We start from the raw sequence: 23,808 nt of genomic DNA, 5'->3' as shown, positions 1-23,808 counted from the left end.
GAGCAGGTGGGTGTCATGGCTCTCGGTCCCCATGGATCCTGGGCCCTTTCTCACCATTACTGTTTCGTCCCTGGTCTGGGGCTTTGTGATGTGTCTGGTCCCCATAATCCTGAAGCCTCCCTGCTCTTGGGCGCTGATTAAGAAGGTTCACCTGTGGCTGGAGGGCTCCCACACCCACAGGTTTTTTGGCAGGCAAGGCTTGCAGCTGCCTGGATGTATTTTTTGTGAAATTCCACTGAAGTAAACTTTGTTCTCTTCAGCTCTCCCACTCACTGGTTTCTTTTGCTGCAGCTGGGATTGTCTTCCTCGTTCATTTTCTGGTGACCGCTTTGGCAGCTCTTAGAACAGGAGGAGCGAGCTTTGGATACAGGAGACCGCCGTCAGCACTTCCTTCTCGTCTAAGTGATGGGACGAGACGGTTCTTTTCCAACCTCTTCTGTATGCTCTCCTGCAACCCAGGGCTGACCTCAGAGGTGGCCCTGTCTGGGCTGCTGGGCCCGCGCCTCACCCCCTTGTCCCTCCAGGGACAAGACACTTCCCTGGAGTGTCTTGTCCCGACCAAGACGGACTGGGCCAGGGGCTTGCTCAACCTCAGGGTCGCTCCCAACACCTTGGGCGCCGCAAGTTGGCAACTGGGATCCTTTCTCTTGGGCTGGCCCATTGATTTTCAACTTATTTTACCAATATCGTTTGTACTTGGAGTAGGAGAGCGGCTTAATGGGACTTGATCCTCAAAGCCCTTACGACCTCCCTGCCTTCTCCGCTTTGGGGGGAGGGGGTGGGAGTGGGGAGCACACGGCCACCACCTGTTAAGTCCTGCCCCTCCAGCCCTCTTCTCTGCCCTCCCACCTTTCTCCCTCCCGCTGCCCGGCTGCGGACCACGCCCTCCGCAGGCCCCTCCCACGCCGCGCGGCCGGGCCAGTCCCCTGACCCCGTTTTAACCTGAGCTCTAGCGTGGGGCGGGGAGAGGGTTAGTGTTAGCGCTCAAGACCCAGGGCTTAATGCGGGCTGAGGAGCAGGTCCACCCCAGTACCGAGGAGCCGGTGTGGTCCCGGATAGCCCGTGGGAGAGCCGGGTGAGGAGCGGACAGGGGCGGTGGAAGCAGTGTCGCGGGCGTTCTGCGCGGCCCCGTGCCAGGAACCTTCGGGCAGGCCTGGCCGGGCGGCGAGGGCAGCGACGTCGGGGCTCCGGCAGGTGGCGCTGGCGAGGCGGCCCCAGGCCCCGCCCCGTCGCCCCGCCGCCCCGCCGCCCCGGGTCCCGCCGCGCCACCGCGCTAGGAAATGACCTAAGCGGCGGCGAGGCGCGCACAGCATGCCCCTCGAGCGGCCTTCGGGCACGCGGGCGTGGCGCCGGCGCGGCAGGTGGGTCCCGGCGCTCCCGCCAACTCTCCAGCCCACGGGAAGGGCGTTCGGGAAGCTGCCCAGGTCTGGAGACCCCTAAGGTCCTCTCCTTTGGCCATGGGGGAGGCACCGAGTGCGGAGAGGAGACTCCAAAGGGGACCACCTCTGGGGGACACGTCACCTCGCTCCCCTCCTTAAGGAAGGATCCAGAATGGAGCTCAGGACTCTCAGGGAGTCCTGAGCGGGCAGGGCCGAGTTTCTGCCACTCGAGAGGCCAGTTTAATTAGTCTGTACCGGGGAGAAGCTGGCCAGGACGAGGGGAGTCAGGGCAGCAGAGACGCTTCTGCACCCAGCCCTCTGGCCGGCCCCACCCCGAGGGCAGGAGGAGTGGGATTTCTGGGCCGAGGACTCTGACTAAAGGGAGGGAGAGGGTTGCAGAGAGGGGCTTGGACCCCTGCTGGGACAGAGCTGTCCGAAGCGTGGAGACCCTAGCCCTCTCATTCGCCAGGAGCCATGCTGGACCAGCAGCTTCCAGGTCGGCTTATATATAGGCAGGGGAAGTGTTTAATATCCACATATCCACCCTCACCCCACCCCTTGGTGTCAGCTGAGAAAAACCCTGCCTGCTGCTGGGACTGGAGGGTAGACGCATTCACCCTTCATCTCTTTACTCTTGTGTAATCCCAGAAGCTACAGGGGTTCTTTAATTGAGCAGCAGGTGCCTGGCTGGTGCCCAGTCTCCACCAGAAGCCAAGCTTGGCGGGCACCCAGCCAACCACTGAATGCCATGGACTGCCCAGGAGCACCTGTCTCAAGCACTGGCCAGTCCTGCCACGGGCCGGGAGAGCTAGGAGCCCTGGCCCCGTGCGCCACACCTGAGGCCTCTCCTGCTGCCTCTCCTCTCCAGGTGCTGTCATTAGTCCCAACCTCGGAAAGAGCTGCTGCAGCTGGATGGTCATGGGGGAGCCCAGGAGAGAGGAGTATAAAATGCAGTCTTTTGATGCAGCGACACAGCAGCTGCTGAAGACAGCCCTCAAAGGTGAGCATGCGGAGCCCCCTGAGCCTGGGCCCAGAGCCACAGAGGAGGGGCCAAGGGGCCAGGCCTGGAGTACCGAGCCTTCGCCCGGCTTTGCCCAGCCCTCTCCCTTCACTTTCTCAGAATAGGAGTCAGCAACGTAATTCTGGAACTGGAAGACAAGCTACATTTAGGCCAGTATTTGGCAGTATGAATCAGAGTCACCCCCTCGGATTGTAAAGCCTTTTTTTAAAGTTTAGGTGCCCATGAGAGGAGAGTGAGGCACAGAGAACACAATTCCTGCCCCTTAAGTCCTTACGCTGGACCTGGTTTGTGCGTTGCTACAGCCAGCTCTCTTGAATGTGCAGAGCTGCCTGACGTGGGACAGAGGATGGAGTGTTCTGCTCGGCAGGGGAGCTACAGTAATTGTCCTGGACCAGTGCCTTCTTGCAGCACTTTCAGGACAGAAGTTTGACTCAGCTAACGATTAGCAGTGCCCATCACGTGCCAAGCTGAGTCTGTGGGGAGGCCCTGCCTGGCCGGCTCTTGTCAGGGGTTCATGTGTGTGTATTATAAGAACACTTTTCTTCCGTGAAATGGCTGTCAAAGGCATTGGCATTCAGTGTTCCAGCCTCAGCCTAGGGCTAGGAAAAGACGTGTCCTAAAAAAACGAGCGTTCTTTGATTCTCTAACAGCCACACAACCCTCCCTGTTTCTTCTGATTGGGCCATCAGGAGGCTCACGGCTGCAGCTGCTCCTGTGTGTAGTTTCCTCTCTGTTTCCTGGTCTCTTTAAATGGAAGCGTATAATGGGACTGCTCTTCTGTGAATATCTTGACTCCTTTAGAAGCAGGTGGAGGCAAACGTGATAATTAAGCAGCTCTAGACTCCCCACCTGTCTTTACCCTAGATCCAGGTGCCGTGGACTTGGAGAAAGTGGCCAATGTGATTGTGGACCATTCTCTGCAGGACTGTGTATTCAGCAAGGAAGCAGGACGCATGTGCTACGCCATCATTCAGGTTGGGTGGGGCTGGTAGAGAAGGGGACGCTTTGAGGAAGGTGCTTCAGGAGTGGGCAGAGGCCTGGCCAGCAGGGCAGAGATGCAAAGGGCTGGCCTCAGAGGCGAGAGAGGAGGACAGCAGGGTCCTCGGCCTTGGAAGCTTGGGTGGAGTTGCGACGGCCCAGTGACTGCCCTTCACCACCCTTTCCCTGGCTCACAGGCAGAGAGCAAGCAAGCAGGCCAGAGTGTCTTCCGCCGCGGACTCCTCAACCGGCTGCAGCAGGAGTACCAGGCTCGGGAGCAGCTTCGAGCCCGCTCCCTGCAGGGCTGGGTCTGCTACGTCACCTTTATCTGCAACATCTTTGACTACCTGAGGGTGAGGCCCTGCCAGCCACATCCTGTGCGGCACAGACGGCCTGTCTCCTGTGCCACTAAGCCGGGCTCTGGCCCACGCTCTCCCCCCGTAGGTGAACAACATGCCCATGATGGCCCTGGTGAACCCCGTCTACGACTGCCTCTTCCGGCTGGCCCAGCCCGACAGTCTGAGCAAGGAGGAGGAGGTGGGTGGCCCTAGCACAGAAGGCTGTGGAGGTGGGCTGCCTCTGGCTTAACTCAGAATGCCTGCCCACTGTTCGTGGAGACTTCCGAGGGCATCACTTGCTGGGGAGGAGCCTGGTGGGGGCATTTAAGGCCTGTCACAGTACAGGGCAAGCTGCTAGGCCTGGAGTCTATCCAGAACAGAGCGCAGCCCAAACCTCCCGGCTCAGAGGTTTTGAGTAGGAAAGCCAACCTATGGTAGGACTGGTGAGAGCGTCAGCCAGCTGTGGATACAGATGACCCCAAAACCACTCCAGGGTTGGGGGTAGGGGGTAGGAAAGGGGGGTTCAGAAGCAGTTTGGAAACAGGGCCTGAGTCCAGCCTGGCCCAGGTGAGAGACCTTAAGCAAGTCTCTGAACTTGCTTCTTTTCATGTAAGACGTGGACAGCGCCCACTGGGTGGGGTGAGGATGAAGTGGGCAAACATGTGTACAGGGCCAAGCCTGGTGCCTGGTGCACCGCGAGCGCTCAGTAAATAGCTGCTCTGTGTGATGGAGGGCCCTGCCCGGGGTCACCTCCTGCTGCCCCCTGCAGGTGGACTGCCTGGTGCTGCAGCTGCACCGGGTCGGAGAGCAGCTGGAGAAGATGAATGGGCAGCGCATGGATGAGCTCTTTGTCCTGATCCGGGATGGCTTCCTGCTCCCAACCGGCCTCAGCTCCCTGGCCCAGCTGCTGCTGCTGGAGATCATCGAGTTCCGGGCAGCTGGCTGGAAGACGACCCCGGCCGCGCACAAGTATTACTATAGCGAGGTCTCTGACTAGGCCTCCAAATCAGGCCTCCTCCTCAGCAGCACCAGCCTTTCTTCTACCCACCTCCCAACCTGGCAGTGGAGTCTTCGCCTCTCCCAGACTTTTTCCCTTCCAGACTTTCAAAAGCGTCCGAGATGTTTCCCACTTAGGCGGTGGTCCCGCCCTGAGCACCTTCACTCCGATTCCAGGATTGGGGAAGACACCAAGCACACCTGCCCCACGGTCCCATCAGCGTTTCTCTCCCCTCACCTTCAACCTGGGCCAGGCAAAGAAGGGCAACTCCTGACAAGCACTGCACTATGTAACCTTTGGTACAATAGCTATCGTGGTGCCTCAGTTTCCCCATCTATAAAATGAGTACCCGGAGCCATTGGTGGGGGGAGAAGTAGAGTCACACCAGAAACTGCTTTTTACACATTTTGTACAAGGACCACTTTGGAACCGAGCACGTTTCCTCCGGTTGGTTTTAATGAATGGCAATACCACATCACATGCTACACCAGCTCAGGATGAGAATTTTCTAATAAACTTTTTCTGATACTAAAACTGCTTCCTTTCGTATCACCCAAAGGTCCACCCCAAGCTGAAGGAAGAGAGGGGCTGGATGAGCCCTAAGTTTCTTGGGGAAAATCTAAGTTGATATGTCCCCTCTTTGCAAGGAGATGGGGCAGGGAGAGTGAGTTCTAGGCCCCAGACAAAGGACTAACAAGCAATAAACATGCTGCTGCATCCTTCTTAAGAGGCCCGCCTGCCCCTGACAGGCAAGTATACGCTTGACCCACAGGTATTTTGCAACATGGAGGTGGCGCATGCCGCTTCTACAGCAGCGTGCTGGGCTCCTCCCGGCTCCTCCGCCCGCCCGTCACCACCAGCGGTAGTGGGCCAGCGCGCGGTTGGCCTCGGCCATCTTGTGCATGTCGTGCTTTCTCTTGATCACAGGGCCCCGGTTGTGAAAAGCCTCCAGCAGCTCCTGGGACAGCTTCTCCGGCATCAGCATCCGCCGGTGCTTCTTCTCCCGACACTCAGTAATCATCCACTTCATGGCCAGGAAGCGGCGACGCTGGTCGGCTAGCGGCACAGGGACCTGGGCAAGATTGGACACGGGCAAGTTAGTCTAAGAACTTGCCAGGACTGCAGCCTCCCTCCTCCTAGAGCTCTTAAGAAGCAGCCACAGGTCTGCTCTGGGCCAGCCCTGGCAAGCCTGCTGAGGACGGGGCCTGTCTTTTCCCCTCGGAGCCTCTCTCACCCCTGGCTGACCTCGGGGCAGCAGACATCAGGCATTCATCGAGCAAACAGTCCTTGAGTACTGGCCTCTTTCACCTCTAAAGGGAGCTCAGCCAAGTTGATAACAGGCACCACTGGGAAAAGCCCTGTCAGCTGGGCATGACTTAGCCAACACAGATCATGCGTGCCTAGAAAGAAGACCCTCTTGTCCAAGAATCATTTGCCAGGCCCCCACTATGTGCCAGGTACCATGCCGACCCTAGGGACACAGACGTTGATGAAAATGTCTCTACCCTCATGAAGTTTACATTGAAAAAGGAAAGACACGAACACCGGATTATGACGATGAAATATTAAATGGCATGATAGAGACACCCAGTTCAGTTCAGCAAACGGTGATGAAGCATCACTCAAGCACTACACCAGACACTGGTGTATAAACATGAGATACAAACACAGTCCCTCACCATGAGAAGCTTATAGTTTAGAACACAGAATGCTGAACAGAATGGGGGGTAGGGTGGGCCTTCAAAAGAGGTCACTTGGATACGTTTTTTTTTGCTTTCTTCCATCTTCTGCCTGTAATCTTTACACTGTGGGACTCAGATGAGCTGATCCTGACTCTCCCCAGTCCTTAGAAAGCTATCAACCTTGGCCCAACTCTACCCACTCCCATCATCTTGTTTCACACGTGACCAGCCGTGCTTTCCCACCCTGACCACTCACCTGATAGAAATGGCCACCCTTGAGGATGGACACCAGCCCAATCACAGGCTCACAGTTTTTCAGTGCTTGGTGGAAGATGGTGTAAGGGTTGCGTTCAATGGTTGCCTGTTCCTCAGCAGAAGCAGTGTGGTACTTCTCAAACTGTTTCCTTTTCACAGCTTCCAGAGTCTGCAAAGGGATACAGTGGAAGAGGCTGCCCCAGGCTCCCTAAAAGTTTAACCCAGCTGAGCTAGGACCTTGCCCCTTACTCCCATCATTCTCTTCTTCTGTAGCTGTACAGCTACTCCCTCAGCACTTCTGAAACAAAGATCCTGGACTAGGACAGAAAAAGCAGGCTAAGATTTGTCACATAGGGGTAGGGAATGGCAGTGGTTGACTCCTGCAGGACTTCCTTAAAGCCCCCATTCCATACATAAGTACATGAAAATTAATTTTAATGAAGGTATAGAATGAATTATTTTTGATGTTAAAATTAAAGAGCCAAGTACAAAGCTATGGGGAAAACAAAGATGAGAAAGAGGTACTGGTTACCTGTGTCATGAGGGATCTGGCCAGTATTTTGTTTCCTCCTTTCATCATCATGTTGGTGAATTTACTTCAATGAGAAAAGCAACATGTTTAGCGCGCCAGGGCTGTATCAGGGAACCCCTACTGCAGACCCTCCCTGGTGCGGTCCCACTCCGCAGAACAAAAATTTGTTTCCTTCTAACCTGATCACTGAGTCTTCAAACACAGAGCTTGTTCTCGTCGCAGGGGCAGCTTTGATAACCTGAGTCTTCCTGAGCTCCCTCTCATACTTTTCCTCCTCAGTCAGCGCGGCCAGGGGCTTGCGGAAATATCCCTTGTCAATCTGGGGATCCTGGTATTCAGGACCATAGCGGCTCCACCTCACCTGGGTTAGCCTGGGAGGCGGGGGGGAGAGGAAGAGAAGGGCAAAAGCTGACTCCACAAGTGAAAAGGCTTGACTTAACGACAGGCATGTGTGCCAATCCGCCGACGAGTGAGAGCAGCGTGGAGACCGCCAGCCAAAGCTGAACCGCAAAACTTCTGGTTCTTGTCCCAAGAGGTAGGAGGACCTCCCCCAAACAGACCAAGAAAGTCTGCTCTTCAAGTGCCAACGGTAAGGACAGGCTCCTGAACCTGAGGATAGACAACCCGCCTATGCATCTCTCCCCCCAACTCCCAGCAAAGAAAATCCCACCTCTGAGTTCTTTACCAAGATCGCACTTGCCGTTCCAAGTGAGAACCCCTCGGGCTGGGAGCAGTCACTAAGCCTTCAGGTTGACTCAAAGTCACGCGGCTGGTTCAAGAGGCTTAGACTCAGATATCCCGACCCCCAGGCTCTCTCCTGGAACCCGCGAGGCCTGCCTGTGGCTCCCCCTTCCTTCCCAGCAGGCCCCTCCGTGAAGACACAAGCGGCCTCCCAGCTGCCCGCCGCCCTCTCACCCTGGAAGCCTCAGGACAACGCTCCGCACGCCCAGCATCAAGCCCGACCACCCTCGCACGGCCGTCACCGCGGAGGCAGCCATCTTGGCTGGCCACGAGGACCCTAGAGAGGCTGCCCTCGGCGTGCCTGAGCGAGTGACGGAAGACGGGGAAAAGGCTCTAAAGGGTCCTAACGCTGTGCATCACCCTATTAATCTGAGCCTTAAGAGCCTCTCACTCCGAGGTCTAAAGCGAAGAGTCAAAAGGAAACATTCGCTCTCCCATTATCCGTCGCAGCCTGGGGCCACCCTCGGTGGCGGCGCTCGGTAATCTCGGGCCCCTGTGCAGGCCCCGCCCCGGCTTTTCTCTTTCAGATTCTCGCGAGGTTTGAGGCCGCTGGGCCGGCCCTGGCGGCTGCAATATGGCGGAGGCGGAAGGGGAGAGTCTGGAGTCCTGGCTCAGTGAGTAGTCGTGGCGGATTCTGTTTGCTCTCGAGCCGCGGAGCCGCACCGCCCCACCCGCACCTCTCCGCCGCGTCCCCGGGCCCCGCGGTGGCGCCGCCAGGCAGCCCGCGCCTGACCTCGCCCGCGCCGCGAGCGTCCCGCGATCACGCCCCTTCCCCAGCAGGACGTCCCGGCCCCTGCTCCCCGTGCTACTGCGCCTTCTCCCGCTCCCGCGAGCAGCGGCGTGAGCTCGGGTCCTGTCCCGTCCCCGCGGGCTCCGGGAAAGCGACAGCCAAGTGCTTCGGGCTGGCATGCATCGGCGCTTGGGGGAGACTGTAGTGGGGCCGCGCGCGGCTGATTCCGGGCCCCCTGCGCCTCCCTGACGAAGGGAAAAGCTCCGGATTTGGGCTGAAACTCCGGGAGCGGTGGGTGTCGCTGAGCATACACACATAGCTTCAGAATTGTGACCATGTATTCGGGAAGTGACCGCTTCGGGCCGGCTGAATGTTTGAAGTGAGAGTAATCCAAAGTGAGACAGAACAGAGCTCTACCTTCTTCCTGCAGTGACCAAAGCGTGGTGAAAGCTATGTTGAGGGGGTGGGGGCGGCTGCTCCCCTCCCCCACCACCGCACGTCTTCGCGAGTCATTCGCTGGTAACCTACTCAGAGCAAAGCTGAGGGGCACAGCATTGATGGTGTAGTTATAGCGGCCTATTGCTATGACTGCTAATTCATACTGCTCTTAAGGAGATACGGGTTAACCTTAGCAGGTAGTATTTGGTTGAAGCGTTAATACGTTGATTTAACTGTGGACTAGAGGAGACCCCTAGAGGCCTCTTTAAGTGAAGACAAATTGGACAGGGTGATAAGACGGGCAAGATGCCTAGATACTGCCTTGTGCAGTATCTGTTATTTACTAGAGCCTGCAGGCTCTTGGAGGTGATGCGTGTTTCCTCCAATTGCCTGACTTTTCTTAATAAGAAACCCTGTTCAGGTGGTTGAACTTAAGTTACGTTTGCAAAACCTGCAGTTGCAGGCAGGTCACAAAGCCTTCTGTATATATGGAACTGTCCTCCAAGGAGCTCAGTGCTCCAAAGACGTTCATTTAATTCATTTATCAAGTATCCCAGCAAAGTAGGTACTTCTGTCACAATTTCACAAAAAGAGGGCACCGTCTCATCAATTCACTTGCCCAGAGCCACCCAACTGGATATAATCACACTGGAATTGGTTCCATTCATAGATATTAATGGGGACATTGGAGTAATTTAAATGATCTAAGCTGAGTTTAATAGGCTAGGTTTAGCGTTAGTTTGAAAGAGCAGACTGACCTGTTTCTGAGAGAGAGTGGAGATGGTGATGGGGGACAGGGATGGTATCTGTAGAGACTAGAGCTGAGACTGGCCTTTGACCCCTTCCTGTAACTTAGAGTGACACTTGGGGCAGTGGTAAGATTTCTTCCATTCTTACCCTCTGTCCACTTTCCTGGTTCTTATGACTTAATGGTGTGAACTGTACCAATTGAACAAACCAGTGCTTGGAGCTCAGCACCATCTTAGTCTATGTCCTTGTCACTCCGTGGTTTGCTGGAATTTTTTTTTTAAGATTTATTAATTATTTTATTTTTGGCTGTGTTGGGTCTTAGTTGTGGCACGCGGGCTCTAGTTGAGACGCGTGAGCTCAGTAGTTGTGGCGTGTGGGGTTGGTTGCCCCGCGGCATATGGGATCTTAGTTCCTTGACCAGCAATCTAAACTGCGTCCCCTGCATTGTAAGGCAGATTCTTTACCACTGGACCACCAGGAAAGTCCCAGTTTGCTGGAATTATTACAGAAGCCTCTGCTGGGCCCACTGTCTCAGGCCTCTCCCCTCCCCATATCAGTCCATTCTGCATTCTGCTCCCAGAGAGCACTTCTGTTTAGTTAAGTCATTCTGCTGCTTCCTCTTTGTGGCTTCCTGATATTCTTCCTTACTTTGGTCAGTTGGATGTTCTTGTCCCACCAACACACATTCCTCTCCTTATCTGAAAGCCCTGTTCCCCTTTGCTCCACTACATGCTGTAAAATGCACCCCAGAATCTCCTTCCCCGTAAACCACCTCTTGATCTCAGCCTTCTCCAAAGTCCTGCGTTACAGCAGCTGATCAGCGTCTAGTGACTACCTGCTATGTGTGTGAGGTGTGATGAAAATTAAGAAGTTCAAACAATCTTTGCCTTCAGTTTGAAGAAAGTGATGCTGGAGTGGATACAGCATTTTTAAGTAAAAAGATAAAAGCAAGAGCCATAAATGCTAAAATTCAGACAGTTTTTCTGGGAAATTGGGAATAAGTGGAATGGAAGATGGTTCTCCCAGTGGGGAGATTGCAGTCGAGCTAGGCCCTAAGGAATGGGAAAATTGGCAAAGAAAACACCAGACAGTGATGTGGAGGGAGCAGACCACGTCTGGGGTATGCAGTAACAGCTGTTTGGCTGGTTCAAGCAGGGGGTTCCTGTGGGAGTGTGGTGGGAGAGAAAGCTGGGAAGTTAGAAGTTAGAACCAGATTCCGGACCAGCTTGAATTCCAGCCCAAGAAGTTTACGTGTCTACAGTTAGGAGGTCCCCATTCCAACTGTACCTGGTAAAATTAGTGTTTTGTGAAGGTTCATGTTGGTGTTTTTACAAAGGATGGGTTGGAGCAGAAGTTCTGGAAGCAGGTGAGAAGTAAGGAGGTTGGGGAAGGAATAAGAAAAGAAGAAGTGAGAGTTTTAAAAAGACATTGAGGGGACTTCCCTGGCGGTCCAGTGGTTAGGACTTGGTACTCTCACTGCTGAGGGCCCGGGTTCGATCCCTGGTGAGAGAACTATTGTAAGATCCCACAAGCTGTGTGACATGCGCCCCCCACCCCCAGAAAAAAATCGAGAAGGAAGGGATTGTGACTGACTGATGAAAATGGGTGAGGAGAGGGAAGGAGTGTTCAAACCTGGGTGCCTGGGGGCGGGGCAAAAGGAGCTTTTGAATGGTGGCAGCATTTATAGAAACAGGGAAGTCAGGAAGTAGAAGTGATGGGTTTGTTTTTAGACTCGTTTCTGCACCAAATTAGCACCTAAAATTACACCCTGTCTTGTTTTTTGCTCTGGTGATTTCTCATGTGTTGCACCAGAAGAGCGTGAAGTCCTCAAGGGTAGGATCCGAATCTTGTACTTTTCCTGTAGTCCCTCCAGGGCCTACCACGCTGTGTACTTAGTTTTCTATGGCTGCTTAACAAAGACCTGGTGATTGACTAAGTCTCCCTCGATTCCAGACCACAGCACTGCAGGCTGACTCTTGACTCCCTTTCCATCTGTGTCCTTGCCTCTGCTTATTTCTACGTCATTTGCTACATAGAACTTGTCATCACTGGACTATCTGAGCCGTGTTGGGAAGGCGTAGCCAATGCTACTGTTTCCATCCCTACTTGACCAACGGTCCACGACAGTCAAGGCTAGAGATGGAACTAAGTTGAAAATGAGAGCAGGAAACATAGAGGCAAAGACACAGACTAGAATAAGGCTTTCAACGGAGTCAAAAATAGAAACCTTGAATCAGAGTAGAGCCCAGAGGGGCAGTTCTAGAAGGCAGGACCTGAGAGGAGGCTCTGGTGTCACCTCCGTGCCAGGTGAAGGAGAGTGTTGAGGGGGTGACAGTTGTGAGTCTGCTGGCGAGGCAGTGGGCAGATGGCGCGATTGAGTCGCCCAGAATCATCCCCAGAGGTTCTTCTGGTTCCCGTGGGTGACTGAGGTCTGCTGTCTGAGCTGGCTGGAGAGTCAGAGGATATACTCAGAAGTGGGACCAACCATGGCTGAAACCAGGGCTTTTTGTGCTCATGTGTAGGCAGAGAGCTCCCTGCGGGTTTGCAGTAAAAAGATCTGTCAAGGGGAAAGGGAGTGGGATTCTAGAGATGTTGAACATAAGTGAAAAGTAAGTGGGAGCGTTCTTGGGAGGAGAAATGCTACAGGAGCTACGGGCAGCCCCGGGCAGAGTACATTGTTTGTGAATGCCCGTGTGTGGGGAGGGGCTGTCCACATTGTACACTGTATCTGTAAGATGCTTTTCTAGTTGCAAACAGTGGAAGCGACTGGGCTTCTTTTTCTTATATCACGAGGCATGCGACTGTCCCCAAAATGATGAGAGTGACAGGTGTAGGTATGGCTCCTCAGACCACCTTTTAGTATCCTACAGCCTCTTAACGTCATGAGAACGTTAAGCATCTCAAATGATAGGGATTAGTAACAAAGCCATGCCGATACCTGAGAAAATTTCAGACACCTGGTGGGAGAGACTCAGGGCTTTTCTGGAGGGTAACAGCTAGTAGGTCACTGTGGCAATAAATGGCCACTCTTGATAGAATTAACCTCCCTTCCCTTCAAGCGTGACATTTTGAAGGGCCTGCTAATTCTCTTCTCAGGATTGAGGACTGACATCTCGTTTTTCCTCCAAATATGATCCTAAACCATCAGAATTTTCTTGCAACCAGAGCAGAAACGCTGCCACGCACGCGCAGCGCTGGGCGCTGCAGGTGTTCCCTCTGCTGCCAGCTGGCGTCTGCTGATTCTTGTGACTCCTATTGGAGGGGTAGGGGGTGGCTAGGAGTCCCTGTTAGGATTTGGTCGTGGAGCTAGTGACTTTTAATGTTAGGGGAAAAGGAAGTTAAGAAAACAGTCACGAAGAATCAGAATTTAGGAACATCTAACAACACCCCTTGTTGGGAAGGGCTTTTTACAGGCTCTCACTCTGCTTTTGGCCCCTGTGGAAATCTGCAGGAGGAGGCTGGTACTTAAAAAAGGATCCACGCCTTCAGTCTTCCTTTTGTCTTCCGAACCTGAAGCCCTAAATTTAGCAAACAGCTTGAGAGTGCTTTCTAGAAGAGGCCAACTCCAAGATCTGAATCAGAGATGGGAACACATTTAACCACCCTCAGCTGGGGCCATCCTCTATAAGCACAGGTTCTGGGGATAACAGAGAAGAGAGGACCCACACCAAGTATTAGGAGACTTGGCATTTAGCTCTTGGAATTTAAACCCTCAGTGACCCTCTGAGAACTCTTCAACGCTTGTCTTTGTCCTTGATCATGGAAGACCCTTTAAACTTAAGGGTGGGGACTTCCCTGGTGGCGCAGTGGTTAAGAATCCGCCTGCCAATGCAGGGGACAAGGGTTCGAGCCCTGGTCCGGGAAGATCCCACATGCCACGGAGCAGCTAAGCCCGTGCGCCACAACTACTGAGCCTGTGCTCTAGAGCTCTCGTGCCACAACTACTGAAGCCCGCACACCTAGAGCCCGTGCTCCGCAACAAGAGAAGCCACCGCAGTGAGAAGCCCGTGCACCGCAACGAAGAGTAGCCCCCGCTCGCCGCAACTAGAGAGAGCCCACGCGCAGCAACGAAGACCCAACGCAGCCAAAAATAAATAAACAAATAATAATAAACTTAAGGGTGCTGGGACTTCCGTGGTGGTCCAGTGGTCGGGGGAATTAAGATCCCACATGCTGCATAGTGCAGCCAAAAACAAAAACCAAACAACAAAACAAAACTTAAGGGTGCAGATTACTCAAGCTCAGGTTCTGTTTCTGCAACCCCAGGGACAGATAGCACAGTGATTGGTGCTCAGAGGGGTTCAGTAAATGTTGCTAGCTTGCCTTAAAATGAGAGGCTTAGGATTTGTTTTCTCTTTCGTTTGTGACTTTCAAAATATTGGACAGAAAGTGGTATTTGTATTTGACTTGCTTTCTGACTGAACTATTGAGTCTTTTCTCCTAGAGAAGAAATTTCTTCACATCAGTGCCTAAAAAGCGTGAGGAAAACCTTCCATACTGTCCTCCTTACTCTTTATAACAACTGTACTCTTCTTTGTTCTGTCCCAAGATAAAGCCACGAATCCTTCCAACCGCCAGGAGGACTGGGAATACATAATTGGCTTTTGTGATCAGATCAACAAAGAGCTTGAAGGGTGAGTCTCAAAGCTGTTAGGGGGCAGGTAAGAGGTAGTTGACTGGAAAAGTAAAAAACTGTGGCCAAGGAGGGCTAGCCAGATGGCCTCGGGTCAGTGTCCTGAAAGTGTGGTCTGCTTGTCTCCCAGGCCACAGATCGCCGTCCGACTGCTGGCCCATAAGATCCAGTCTCCGCAGGAATGGGAGGCAGTCCAGGCCCTGACGGTAGGTTCTTCGTGCTGACGGAGGATCTTCATGAGCCCAGGCCTTTCCCCGTGAGCCCGCTGGGATCTCTCGGGGGGTCAGGGCTCACACCCTCAGCCAGCTGAACACCCTCGATACAAACTAGACATACCTGGACCTTGCTCAGTCAGCTGTGCCACAAGTGTGTGTGCCCCTGTGCCAGGCACTGAGCTTCACGGATGGCTGAAGCGTGGCCACAAGGTCTAGTGGGAAAAGCAGAGTGGCTGAGGGAGGGAACGAGGGGCAGGGGCCCTGGGCTGTGGGTGAGGCTCAGAGAGGGCTTCTTGAAGAGAGGCTGACAGAGCTGTCTTGCCAGGTAAGAGTTGGCCAAGTGTGATTCATCCTGTAGCTAAAAATAATGCCGGTTACTAGTGAAGGCATCATACCAACAGGCAGATCCTAGCGTTTATTCAGACTAAGGGGGGTCAGGACGTGGAGCCGTGTGCGGCACGCAGGCGCCTCCCGGGCTCTCCCCTAAGCCAGGGGGCCCAGGTTCTCTCCTGACTTGGTTCAGCTCCTGGAAAACCGGGAGAGGGGGACACGGTCGTGGAAAAGGCACTTAGCCCACGCACATGGCTCTGCTGTGTCCTCCGGAGAGCAATGGCCTTAGAACAGTGGTTCTTGACTGGGGGCAGTTTTGTCCCCCAGGGTACATTGGGCAATGTCTGGAGACACTTTTGGTTGTCACAGGTCAGGAGGTGCTACTGGCATCTAGTGGGTAGAGGCCAGGGGTGCTGCTGAGGACAGGCTTCTACAACAAGTGACCGGCCCAAAATGTCAGCAGTGGTGCAGTTGAAAAACCCCGCTTTACAAGGACAGAAGCCAGGGAAGGGGGCAGCACTGGGGTGGTCTGCTCCTTGGAGGAAAACTCAAGGCAGGTCCTATGGGCCCCAGAAGGAAAATAGATGGGGGCCGGGGGAGGGGAAGTAGTGTACCATCTACAATGAAGAAAACAGAATTTAACAGAATTCTCTCCCACCTCCCCAAAACGTTGATCAGCTTATGGAAAGAACCCTGGACCCTGAGAGAGGCGTGTGCTCTCTGGGTCTCCGTCTCCTCACCTGTAAAACACAAGGGCAGAACTGCAGGCAGGCACCTTCCAGGACTGACACTCGATCTGTCTTGGTATCTGGGTCTCAGGGTTTTTTACTTTAGTTCCTGTTGAGCTTCCCCAGGAGAGGTTTACAGTCTGAGGGGCTCTTTCGTCAGTAATCCTGGTGCGCTGATGTCCCCTGGGGCAGTGCACGCCTCTTTTCCTGGTTAGCTCCTTCCTTGGGTGAGTATTTATTCAGCGCTCCCTCTGTGTGGGGTCTGGCCGAGTGCCAGGTCCCAGGCCTGAGCGCCGTGCCTTTGTGTGGTCCAGGTGCTGGAGGCCTGCATGAAGAACTGTGGGAGGAGATTTCATAACGAAGTGGGAAAGTTCCGGTTTTTGAATGAGTTGATCAAAGTCGTCTCTCCAAAGGTAAGTCAGTGGCAGTTTCCTCGTTTCTAGGAACTTCTTTCGTACCCCGCCCCATCTTACTGCCTTTCACTGCACAGACTAGCATCTCCATGGATCTGAGATTCCCTGGGTCCTGTCCTCAGAGAGCTAGGCTCTGACAGTAGCAGGATGTCCAGACAGGGCTCCCAGTCTAAACGTGACAGGTGGTGTGGCAGCAGCTGTGCGCGTGTCAGGGGAGGGCCTGTGTAGCGTTGGACCCTGGGCTTCTAGTGACAGCAGTCACTCTTCCTCGCCTGCCTCACGTGGACACGAGCAGCTGGCCTCCCTCATCACCGGGCTTCCATCGCACACTAGTGTTGCCTAAGCTTTGGGCACCCACTTACGGCAGAGGGAACAATTCTTCATAGCAAAGAGGTTCTCATTAACTCCTCTGAGGGAAAGTGCAGTTCTGTTTCTGGCAGACTGTGTGTGGAAACGCCGTGAGGAGCTCCCAGCCCCCGGCCTGACTACCATCTATACGCCGGATGGATACGGCCGTGTGCGGGCCGTGTGCAGGCCGTCTCCTGCCCTCCCCTCCCAGTACTGTCGCACTCACGCCTCACACCTGCGGGTTTGGAGGAAGCTTGAGGACTGTACCCAACTAGCAACCATTACACTGCCGTGAAGAGAGCGCTCCCTCTGTCTCTGCCTCCAGACTGCGCTAAGTTTTCCCATTTCCTTTTGCCTCTTAGTACCTGGGGGACAGGGTGTCTGAGAAAGTGAAGACCAAGGTTATTGAGCTGCTTTATAGCTGGACGTTGGCGCTGCCGGAAGAATCCAAGATCAAGGATGCCTACCACATGTTGAAGAGACAGGGTATGCGCCTGCCTTCCCTCAGCCTCAAAGCAGCCCTGAAGGCTGGCCAAGGCCAGGAAGAATGAGGGGTGTCCGCCTAAGACAGCGGGAGGGGCTGGGCTGTGAGGGAATGAGGGGGCTGCGGCCCGCAGGCCTGGTCCCAGGGAGCGCCCCCTTGCTGCATGAGGAGGGGAAAGAGCGCGGCCCAGCCTGCGCGAACGCTGCCCCGTCCCATTTCAGGCATTGTGCAGTCGGACCCGCTGATCCCTATGGACAGGACACTGATCCCCTCTCCGCCACCTCGTCCCAAAAACCCTGTTTTTGATGATGAGGAGAAGTCCAAGGTAAAGTGCATTCCAGCCTGCAGCGTCCTCAGATGAGGTGTGGGCTTGCTCAGTGCTGTGGGGAGCTCCGGTCCTGTGTTCTCCCCAGGTGGGGAGTTGCCTGTTCCTCTACCTCTGATACCCTCCTCTTCCAGCTTTTAGCCAAGTTGTTGAAAAGCAAAAACCCAGATGACCTGCAGGAGGCCAACAAGCTCATCAAGTCCATGGTGAAGGAAGTGAGTGGGTCCCGAGCCTTGGGGTGGAGGATCCCGTGGCCACAGAGCAGAGGTCCCTTCCCCTGGTGCTGCGCCTGTTGTTTGCCCTGTCCCCAGCCCTCACCTGGAAGGAGGAGCATGGGAGCTTCTGGGGAAGAATGGGATAGAGGAGCACGAGTAGCTGGGGCCAAGTTTGGGGGTAGGGAGGACTGTTGCTTTAAAAGAAAAACTGTAGATTGGGTCTGAGGCCAGTGGTTTCCAAGAATCATGCATTGAGGGCAGAAATAGAGACACAGACGTAGAGAACAAACGTATGGACACCAAGGGGGAAAAGTGGCCCGGGGGGGGTGAAAAAAAAAAAGAATCATGCACTGAAACGAGCTTCCGTGGGACTGGCCTCTGCTCTCGTGTTCTCTGGGAAGGTGTGAGCCTTGCCTGTCGGGATTCTGGGGGGCAGTGGGACGGGTCCAGTTGAGCTCTTTCTCCTGGATCCTCTGATGCAGGATGAGGCGCGGATCCAGAAGGTGACCAAGCGTCTGCACACTTTAGAGGAGGTTAATAACAACGTCAAGCTGCTCGGCGAGATGCTGCTTCATTACAGCAAAGAGGATTCTTCAGAGGCAGATAAAGAGCTCATGAAGGTAGGCCCCGCTCTGGGAGGGCCAGGCTCCGGGGAAGGGAGCCAGCCTTCGCCGAGTCCCAGCCCTAAGACGCTGCTACACACCTGGTGTTCCCTCACCTCTTAACCGGCACAGCAGCCAGGTAGAGGGGAGTGCGTCCCCATTTTGCACACGAGCCATGGCTGACTTGCGCAGGGTGCGCGCGCTCCACGGACCCCTACATCTACGCGACTCTGCAGACCTGCTCCGGGGCGCGCCTTTGCTCCACCTCGCTTTCTGCCTCGGGGACATCTGGGCAGAGAGGCCAGCCCTGTGCCCCTGATGCTCACCTCAGCCCTCGGTCACATAGATACTCTGAATTCTGAGACATGTGCCAGCCTGGGAGGCAGGAAGGGACATACTGTCCTGGTGACTTCTCCGCCTGAACAGGCGTCTTGGGTGACACAGAGTGGTGGAGGCAGGTGGCAAGATGTGTGCTCCGAGCCCAGCTCTGCCGGTAACTGACCGTGGTACCAGGGGAGCCCGCGGCTGGGCGTGAACGCTGAGTTAGATGCTCTCCAAGAACCCTGCCAGCTCCAGTTTTTCTGCCTGGGTCTCTTCTAGGAGCTGTTTGATCGGTGTGAGAGCAAGAGGCGGACGTTATTCAAACTAGCCAGCGAGACAGAGGACAACGACAGCAGTTTAGGTGAGTGAAGAGGGATTGACAAAGATGAGCTGGGAGTCGGGATGTGTGAGGTGGGACGCCGTCACGGCCAGGAGTAAGAAGTCTCTCTCCATTCTAGGGGACATCCTGCAGGCCAGTGACAACCTCTCCCGGGTCATCAACTCTTATAAAACAGTCGTTGAAGGGCAGGTCATCAATGGTGAGGTGGTCACCTCAGCCATTCCTGACTCTGAAGGTAAAGTGTTCTGGTTCCCCACTCCCGACCCCTCTGGACCAGCCCCGGTCCCCACCACCAGGCCACGGTGCAGGTTGACCAGCGTGTCATCCCACAGGGCCCGAGGGGCTTCTCAGCCACTCCAAGCGGTCCCCCTTGGAGGTCTGTACAGGGTCTCCCCTGCTTGCCTTCTCCGCTGGCTTTTCAGCCTTCACCTGGCACAGGTGCTCTGGGATTAGGCCAGAGGCTGTGTCAGGGTTCCCCCTCCCTCTGTGCAGCCACTCGTGTGGCCCCTGATTATTCCTGTCCCCTTCCCTTCGTCCATCCAGGAAACCACCGTTCCAGTAACCAAGGCACTCTCATTGACCTTGCCGAGCTGGATGCGCCGAGCAGCTTGTCCCCAGTGCTGGCCCCCGTACCCCGCCCCTCGGGCATCCCTATCCTCCCTCCGCCCCCCCAGGCCTTGGGACCCGGGCGCAGCCACTCGTCCAGCCAGGCTGAGGCCCCGCCGGGACCCAGCAGCACAGGCCACACCCTCAGCCTGCTGGACGAGGAGCTGCTCTGCTTGGGTGCGTCCTGGGGGCTGGAAAGGGCTTCTGGTGGGGCCGGTAGGGAAGCTAGGCACGTGGGAGCGGGAGGTCTGAGGGGCCCGTGTGCTTAGCGAGGGTGGCGGAGGAGGCTTCTGCTGTAGGCAGAGAGCCAAGTGCAGTGTCCCTCAGGGGGAGCAGAGCGGGCCCAGTGTCTCGCTCTGCTCTCCTCTCCCCGGGAGGTGCCCCCTCAACGTAAGGACTGAAGCGGATCCGCTCCCCTCTGGAGGCTGCCTGGGGGACACCTCTCCACCCTGTCACCCACGGATGCCCCGCTGGTCACGTGACCCTACCTCGGTTGAGGTGGGGCTGGGACTGCCCAAGCCCAGAGCCTCTTCTCACCGCAGTCGTCTTCTCTGTTCTCAGGTCTCACCGACCCAGCCCCCTGTGCTCCTCCCAGAGAGTCAGCTGGAAACAGCCAGTGGCCCCTGTTCCAGGTAGGGGCACAGGTGACATGACTGCAGGGCTGACAGCCTTCACTTCCTACTGTCCTCCCCCTCCCCACTAGTCCTCAGCTGCAGTTGTCTGCTGTCTTGACCCCTTAGGGCACCACGCCGGATACGGCGCTTTCCCTGCCCTGTCCTTGGAGGACAGGGGCTGCTCGTCCAGAAGGGCTGCAGTAGGGCCCCCAGTAAAGGGGTGGGGGGTGGAGAGCCCAGATCCCCCGCCGCTCGCAGGGCCCTTCGCGCCCTCTGCTCACTCACGCTTTCCGTTCCCCACAGAACGAACAGTCGAACCTGGACTTCTTCAGCCCCAAACCTGGAACTGGTGCCTGTAGCCTCTCAGATGGGCCTCTCCTGCAGCCCTCAGCAGCCCCCGCAGGCAACTCCCAGGCCCCCGTGGTCCCAGCCAGCGTTCCAGCCCCCCCGGCCGGCTCCTTCTCATTTTCCACCGGCCTGGCCCCAGCTTCGGCCCCCAAGGCTGAGCCTGCGGCCCCCGGGCACCAGGGTTCAGCTTTGGGCGACAGCACCGTGCGCCAGCTGGACGCCCTTGATCAGCTTCTAGAAGAGGCCAAAGCGTAATGAGTGGGGGAGGGGCTGGTGGGGAGGGCAGGCCCGGGCGTGGCAGAGCTAGAGGCAGCTCCAGAGGGGTCATGAGTGTCCCCTCTCAGTCTGGAATCTGGAAGCTAGGGAGGGGAAGAACCGGCTCTAGCCTGGCGGCCTTAGTGAGGGGCAGCCCAGCAGCTCTGCCTGGTCTCTGACGTGCCCTGTTCTCCTTCCTGCCTCCCAGGACCTCAGGCCTGGTGAAACCCGTCTCCGCTGGCTTCTTCGCTGGCGCTGCCACCTCCCCTCTGCTGCCCACCAGCACCTCAGCTAGACCTCTCCTCCCCTTCTCCACGGCGCCCGGCAGCCCTCTCTTCCAGCCACCTGCCTTCCAGTCCCAGGGCAGCCCCGTGCAGGGGCCCGAGCTCTCCCTGACCAGTGTCCACGTCCCCCTGGAGTCTATCAAGCCTAGTAGGTGTTCACGGAGGCTTGGGGTGAGAGGGGAGGTGGGGCTCACAACTTACAGTGTTGTGGGGGACACGACAGGGGTGGCAGGGTACAGGCTCTCCAGGCCGGGGTCCCTTAGAGCCGCACGTGGCCCACCTGACCGCTGTCTCAGCCTGTGCTTGTTCCCACCGTGCACTCTCGGGAGGTCCTGCAGAAGTGGAGCCTCTGTCACAGGGCCGCCGCGCCCTCCCGCTTGGCTGTGGTGTCTGCTGGCTGTCTTCAGCCTTCCTCTCCTTCCACACTCACGCGCCCCCTTCTTACAGGCAGCGCCCTTCCTGTGACAGCCTATGATAAAAATGGCTTCCGCATCCTCTTCCATTTTGCCAAGGAGTGTCCTCCAGGACGGCCTGACGTGCTGGTGGTGGTGGTGTCCATGCTGAATACGGCTCCCTTGCCTATCAAGAGCATCGTGCTGCAGGCTGCAGTGCCCAAGGTACCCCCGGCTTCCTGGAACCTCAAGAGGCAGAATTCACCTGTATCTTGCACCCACTGCGTCCAATCCCAGTTCCATCTCAGGGGCACCTGCAGTCTCTTCAAAGGAGCTTCTCTCTCTCTCTCTCTTTAGTCAATGAAAGTGAAGTTGCAGCCACCCTCTGGGACAGAACTCTCTCCGTTTAGCCCCATCCAGCCACCTGCAGCCATCACCCAGGTCATGCTGCTGGCCAATCCACTGAAGGTGAGCTAGAACTGGGGATCCCAGCCTAAAGCCCTGGCTGCCCCAGGTTAGGGCTCGGGAATATCACCTCCCAACCTGGAGTGTCGTGATACCACAGCCATTAACATGCGTCCCTTCTCCACCCTGGTTCAGTGGCTGAGTGAGGACGAGGTGGTAGGAGCAGGGCCTGTCCCACAGCACAGACAGGGCCCCACGGGTATCACAGAAGACAGCGTCTCACACGCTGCCCCTCTGCCGCAGGAGAAGGCGAGGCTTCGGTACAGGCTGACCTTCGCCTTGGGGGAGCAGCTGAGCACGGAGGTGGGGGAGGTGGACCAGTTCCCCCCTGTGGAGCAGTGGGGGAGCCTGTGACCCCAGAGGACACTGTCATCTGCACTTTGGAGCCCAGGCAGGCTGCCCTGAGACGGGAGGCTCTCCAGGTCCAGTCCTTCTTCACGTCCTGACTGCAGTGCTTAAGAGCTTTGATGTGGAACAGGGGGCCTGGGTATTGCTTCCAGGAGCCGAGCAGCTGCTGTGATGATCTCTCCTCCTCTGGCCCCCTAAAAGGACCTGTTTTTATCTACCTGTGTGACTTGAAGTGGCCACGTGCATCAGGGGTGGGGAGTGGCCCCAGACTCTGCACCCCTGCCCTGGGAACGTGGACCCAGGGCTGGAGTAGGTTTTTCCCCTGCGTTGGCGTCCTTTGATGCCACAGAGGGGGAGGTCTCCAAAGACAGACTCAGGGCCCTCCCTCAAGGACCACGTCCTCACAGCCCCAGAGGTCTCAGCTCCCCGTTGCTGCTCCGTGCTTCCCCTTGGCAGGCTCCTGCTCCCATCTCCAGGGAGGTGGGCAAAGCCCAATGGTCCTGAACGGCCCTGGGCCCAGAGTAAGGAGTTGGTATGCTGCCAGATCTCCAACCCTGCCCTCCATGGGCAGCGTCATCCTGGAGTGGCCACTGGATGATGAGTTGTGTGCTTGTCCCTGGTGGTGGCAGGCTGTGTCCTATGGACATCGCAGCAGGATGAGGAACTCAACTCAAGCTATTAGAAACAGTAGAACTTGGCCTCATGGCAGCCTAAACTGCAGATAGGAAGGAAAGATGGAAGAGAACCAGTGTTTTCCTCCGGAAGCAGGTCCTCAGCACTTTCTGGGAGACGTGTGCCTCCTGCTACGGGAGCAGGCCATCCTACTCACTCACTACCTCTTGCTCCGCATGAAATAAACTGCTGTCCTGCCCTTCACGCCTCTGAAGGGGAGGACGACTCCCAGCGCCCTGTGTCCTCCTGCTTCAGCCTCCCCTGCCTCCCACCAGATGGCCTGTGGTGTGGCACGTGACTGATTGGGAACAGGAGGCCTCAGGGTCAGGCACGTTGCACTAGTTCTATGTCCATACCTGCTGCCCAGAAACCCTGTCCCCAGCCGCCCAGGGGCACTGTCAGCAAGATGTTGGGTCTGGAGGTGGTGAGATTAGGGGCCTTGCTTGAATCGAGTCACCAGACCCTATTGCTTCAACAGTGCTCAGCCCAAGCTTCTCCACCCACGGGATGGAACTGGGCCGGGGACTCTAGGCCTCATGGGGCAACAGCAGAGTGAGAACCACCAGCTGGGGAAAGAGCGCACAGCTCACCTGAGCTCAGCTGGATAGGCTCAGAGCCATCTCTGGGGAAAGGTGGCACAAACCATGTTCCCTGACCCCTCCCTGCTCCTTGCCAGGCTTCCTCACTCCATCAACATAGAGGTCATCTCCCCTTCCCTCCCACTGTTGGCAAGCAGGTTTCACTGCTTCACTAGGACAGTCAAAAGTGAATCAATTTCACTACTTAAGGAATAAATCCAAGAGCTTTCCAGAGACGGGCTGCTGCAGCCCTGGGAAGGTCTGTGGGACTACAACATGGAAATGTACCTTTATAAGCTTCAGACTTTAAAATTATTTATGAGTGTTACTTGTTACTATTGAGGTCACTGCTTCGTGACAAAAAACTCTACTGGATATATCAACTGCTGCCCTTGTTCTGCTGCATGTCAAATAAACCATTTTCACCCCATTTGGAATCCTCCTGATACAG

The 23,808-nt window shown here is 55.9% G+C and overlaps 3 protein-coding genes across 10 annotated transcripts in view; 2 read left to right on the top strand and 1 right to left on the bottom strand.

Annotated features, from left to right (window-relative positions):
* Positions 1-1,295: 1,295 nt before the first annotated feature.
* Positions 1,296-5,247, top strand: MIF4GD (MIF4G domain containing). 3 transcript variants are annotated; one of them, XM_027080644.1, is made up of 6 exons: positions 1,296-1,361; positions 2,248-2,379; positions 3,265-3,374; positions 3,576-3,731; positions 3,823-3,915; positions 4,486-5,247. In XM_027080644.1, exons 2-6 carry the CDS (start codon positions 2,292-2,294, stop codon positions 4,711-4,713), a joined length of 675 nt encoding a protein of 224 aa, XP_026936445.1. In that variant the 5' UTR covers positions 1,296-1,361; positions 2,248-2,291; the 3' UTR covers positions 4,714-5,247. The 3 variants fall into 3 exon arrangements, with proteins under 3 accessions (XP_026936445.1, XP_026936446.1, XP_026936444.1); XM_027080645.1 differs by lacking the exon at positions 1,296-1,361 and having other exon boundaries at positions 4,449-4,624; XM_027080643.1 differs by lacking the exons at positions 1,296-1,361; positions 4,486-5,247 and adding an exon at positions 3,947-4,442.
* MRPS7 (mitochondrial ribosomal protein S7) lies at positions 5,152-8,350 on the bottom strand. Its single transcript, XM_027080642.1, has 5 exons — positions 8,098-8,350; positions 7,362-7,553; positions 7,183-7,246; positions 6,652-6,819; positions 5,152-5,785 (listed from the first exon to the last, which is right to left on the bottom strand). The coding sequence occupies exons 1-5, from the start codon at positions 8,178-8,180 to the stop codon at positions 5,564-5,566; spliced, it is 729 nt and encodes a 242-aa protein (XP_026936443.1). The 5' UTR covers positions 8,181-8,350; the 3' UTR covers positions 5,152-5,563.
* A 73-nt stretch (positions 8,351-8,423) lies between these two features.
* GGA3 (golgi associated, gamma adaptin ear containing, ARF binding protein 3) overlaps positions 8,424-23,808 on the top strand; it is a 20,900-nt gene continuing 5,515 nt past the window's right edge. For 2 of the 6 annotated variants that reach the window (XM_027080624.1, XM_027080623.1), the window contains exons 1-16: positions 8,424-8,537; positions 14,391-14,475; positions 14,605-14,680; positions 16,062-16,160; positions 16,871-16,994; positions 17,214-17,317; positions 17,452-17,532; positions 18,015-18,152; positions 18,735-18,816; positions 18,914-19,030; positions 19,339-19,578; positions 19,963-20,033; positions 20,319-20,614; positions 20,827-21,050; positions 21,350-21,519; positions 21,652-21,762. In XM_027080624.1, the coding sequence (XP_026936425.1) occupies positions 8,498-8,537; positions 14,391-14,475; positions 14,605-14,680; positions 16,062-16,160; positions 16,871-16,994; positions 17,214-17,317; positions 17,452-17,532; positions 18,015-18,152; positions 18,735-18,816; positions 18,914-19,030; positions 19,339-19,578; positions 19,963-20,033; positions 20,319-20,614; positions 20,827-21,050; positions 21,350-21,519; positions 21,652-21,762 (2,058 nt within the window). In that variant the 5' untranslated portion in view covers positions 8,424-8,497. Of the gene's footprint in view, positions 8,538-8,581; positions 8,945-14,390; positions 14,476-14,604; positions 14,681-15,838; positions 15,975-16,061; positions 16,161-16,870; positions 16,995-17,213; positions 17,318-17,451; positions 17,533-18,014; positions 18,153-18,734; positions 18,817-18,913; positions 19,031-19,338; positions 19,579-19,962; positions 20,034-20,318; positions 20,615-20,826; positions 21,051-21,349; positions 21,520-21,651; positions 21,763-22,002; positions 23,788-23,808 lie in introns of those variants that run through there. The other 4 variants (XM_027080629.1, XM_027080622.1, XM_027080625.1 and 1 more) reach the window with 4 other exon arrangements.

This window comes from Aethalodelphis obliquidens, unplaced genomic scaffold (assembly GCF_003676395.1).
Source record: "Aethalodelphis obliquidens isolate GAN/ISIS:26980383/991018 unplaced genomic scaffold, ASM367639v1 scaffold44, whole genome shotgun sequence".
Classification (NCBI taxonomy): Eukaryota; Metazoa; Chordata; class Mammalia; order Artiodactyla; family Delphinidae; genus Aethalodelphis; species Aethalodelphis obliquidens.
This window is presented reverse-complemented; position numbering and strand designations above follow the sequence as displayed.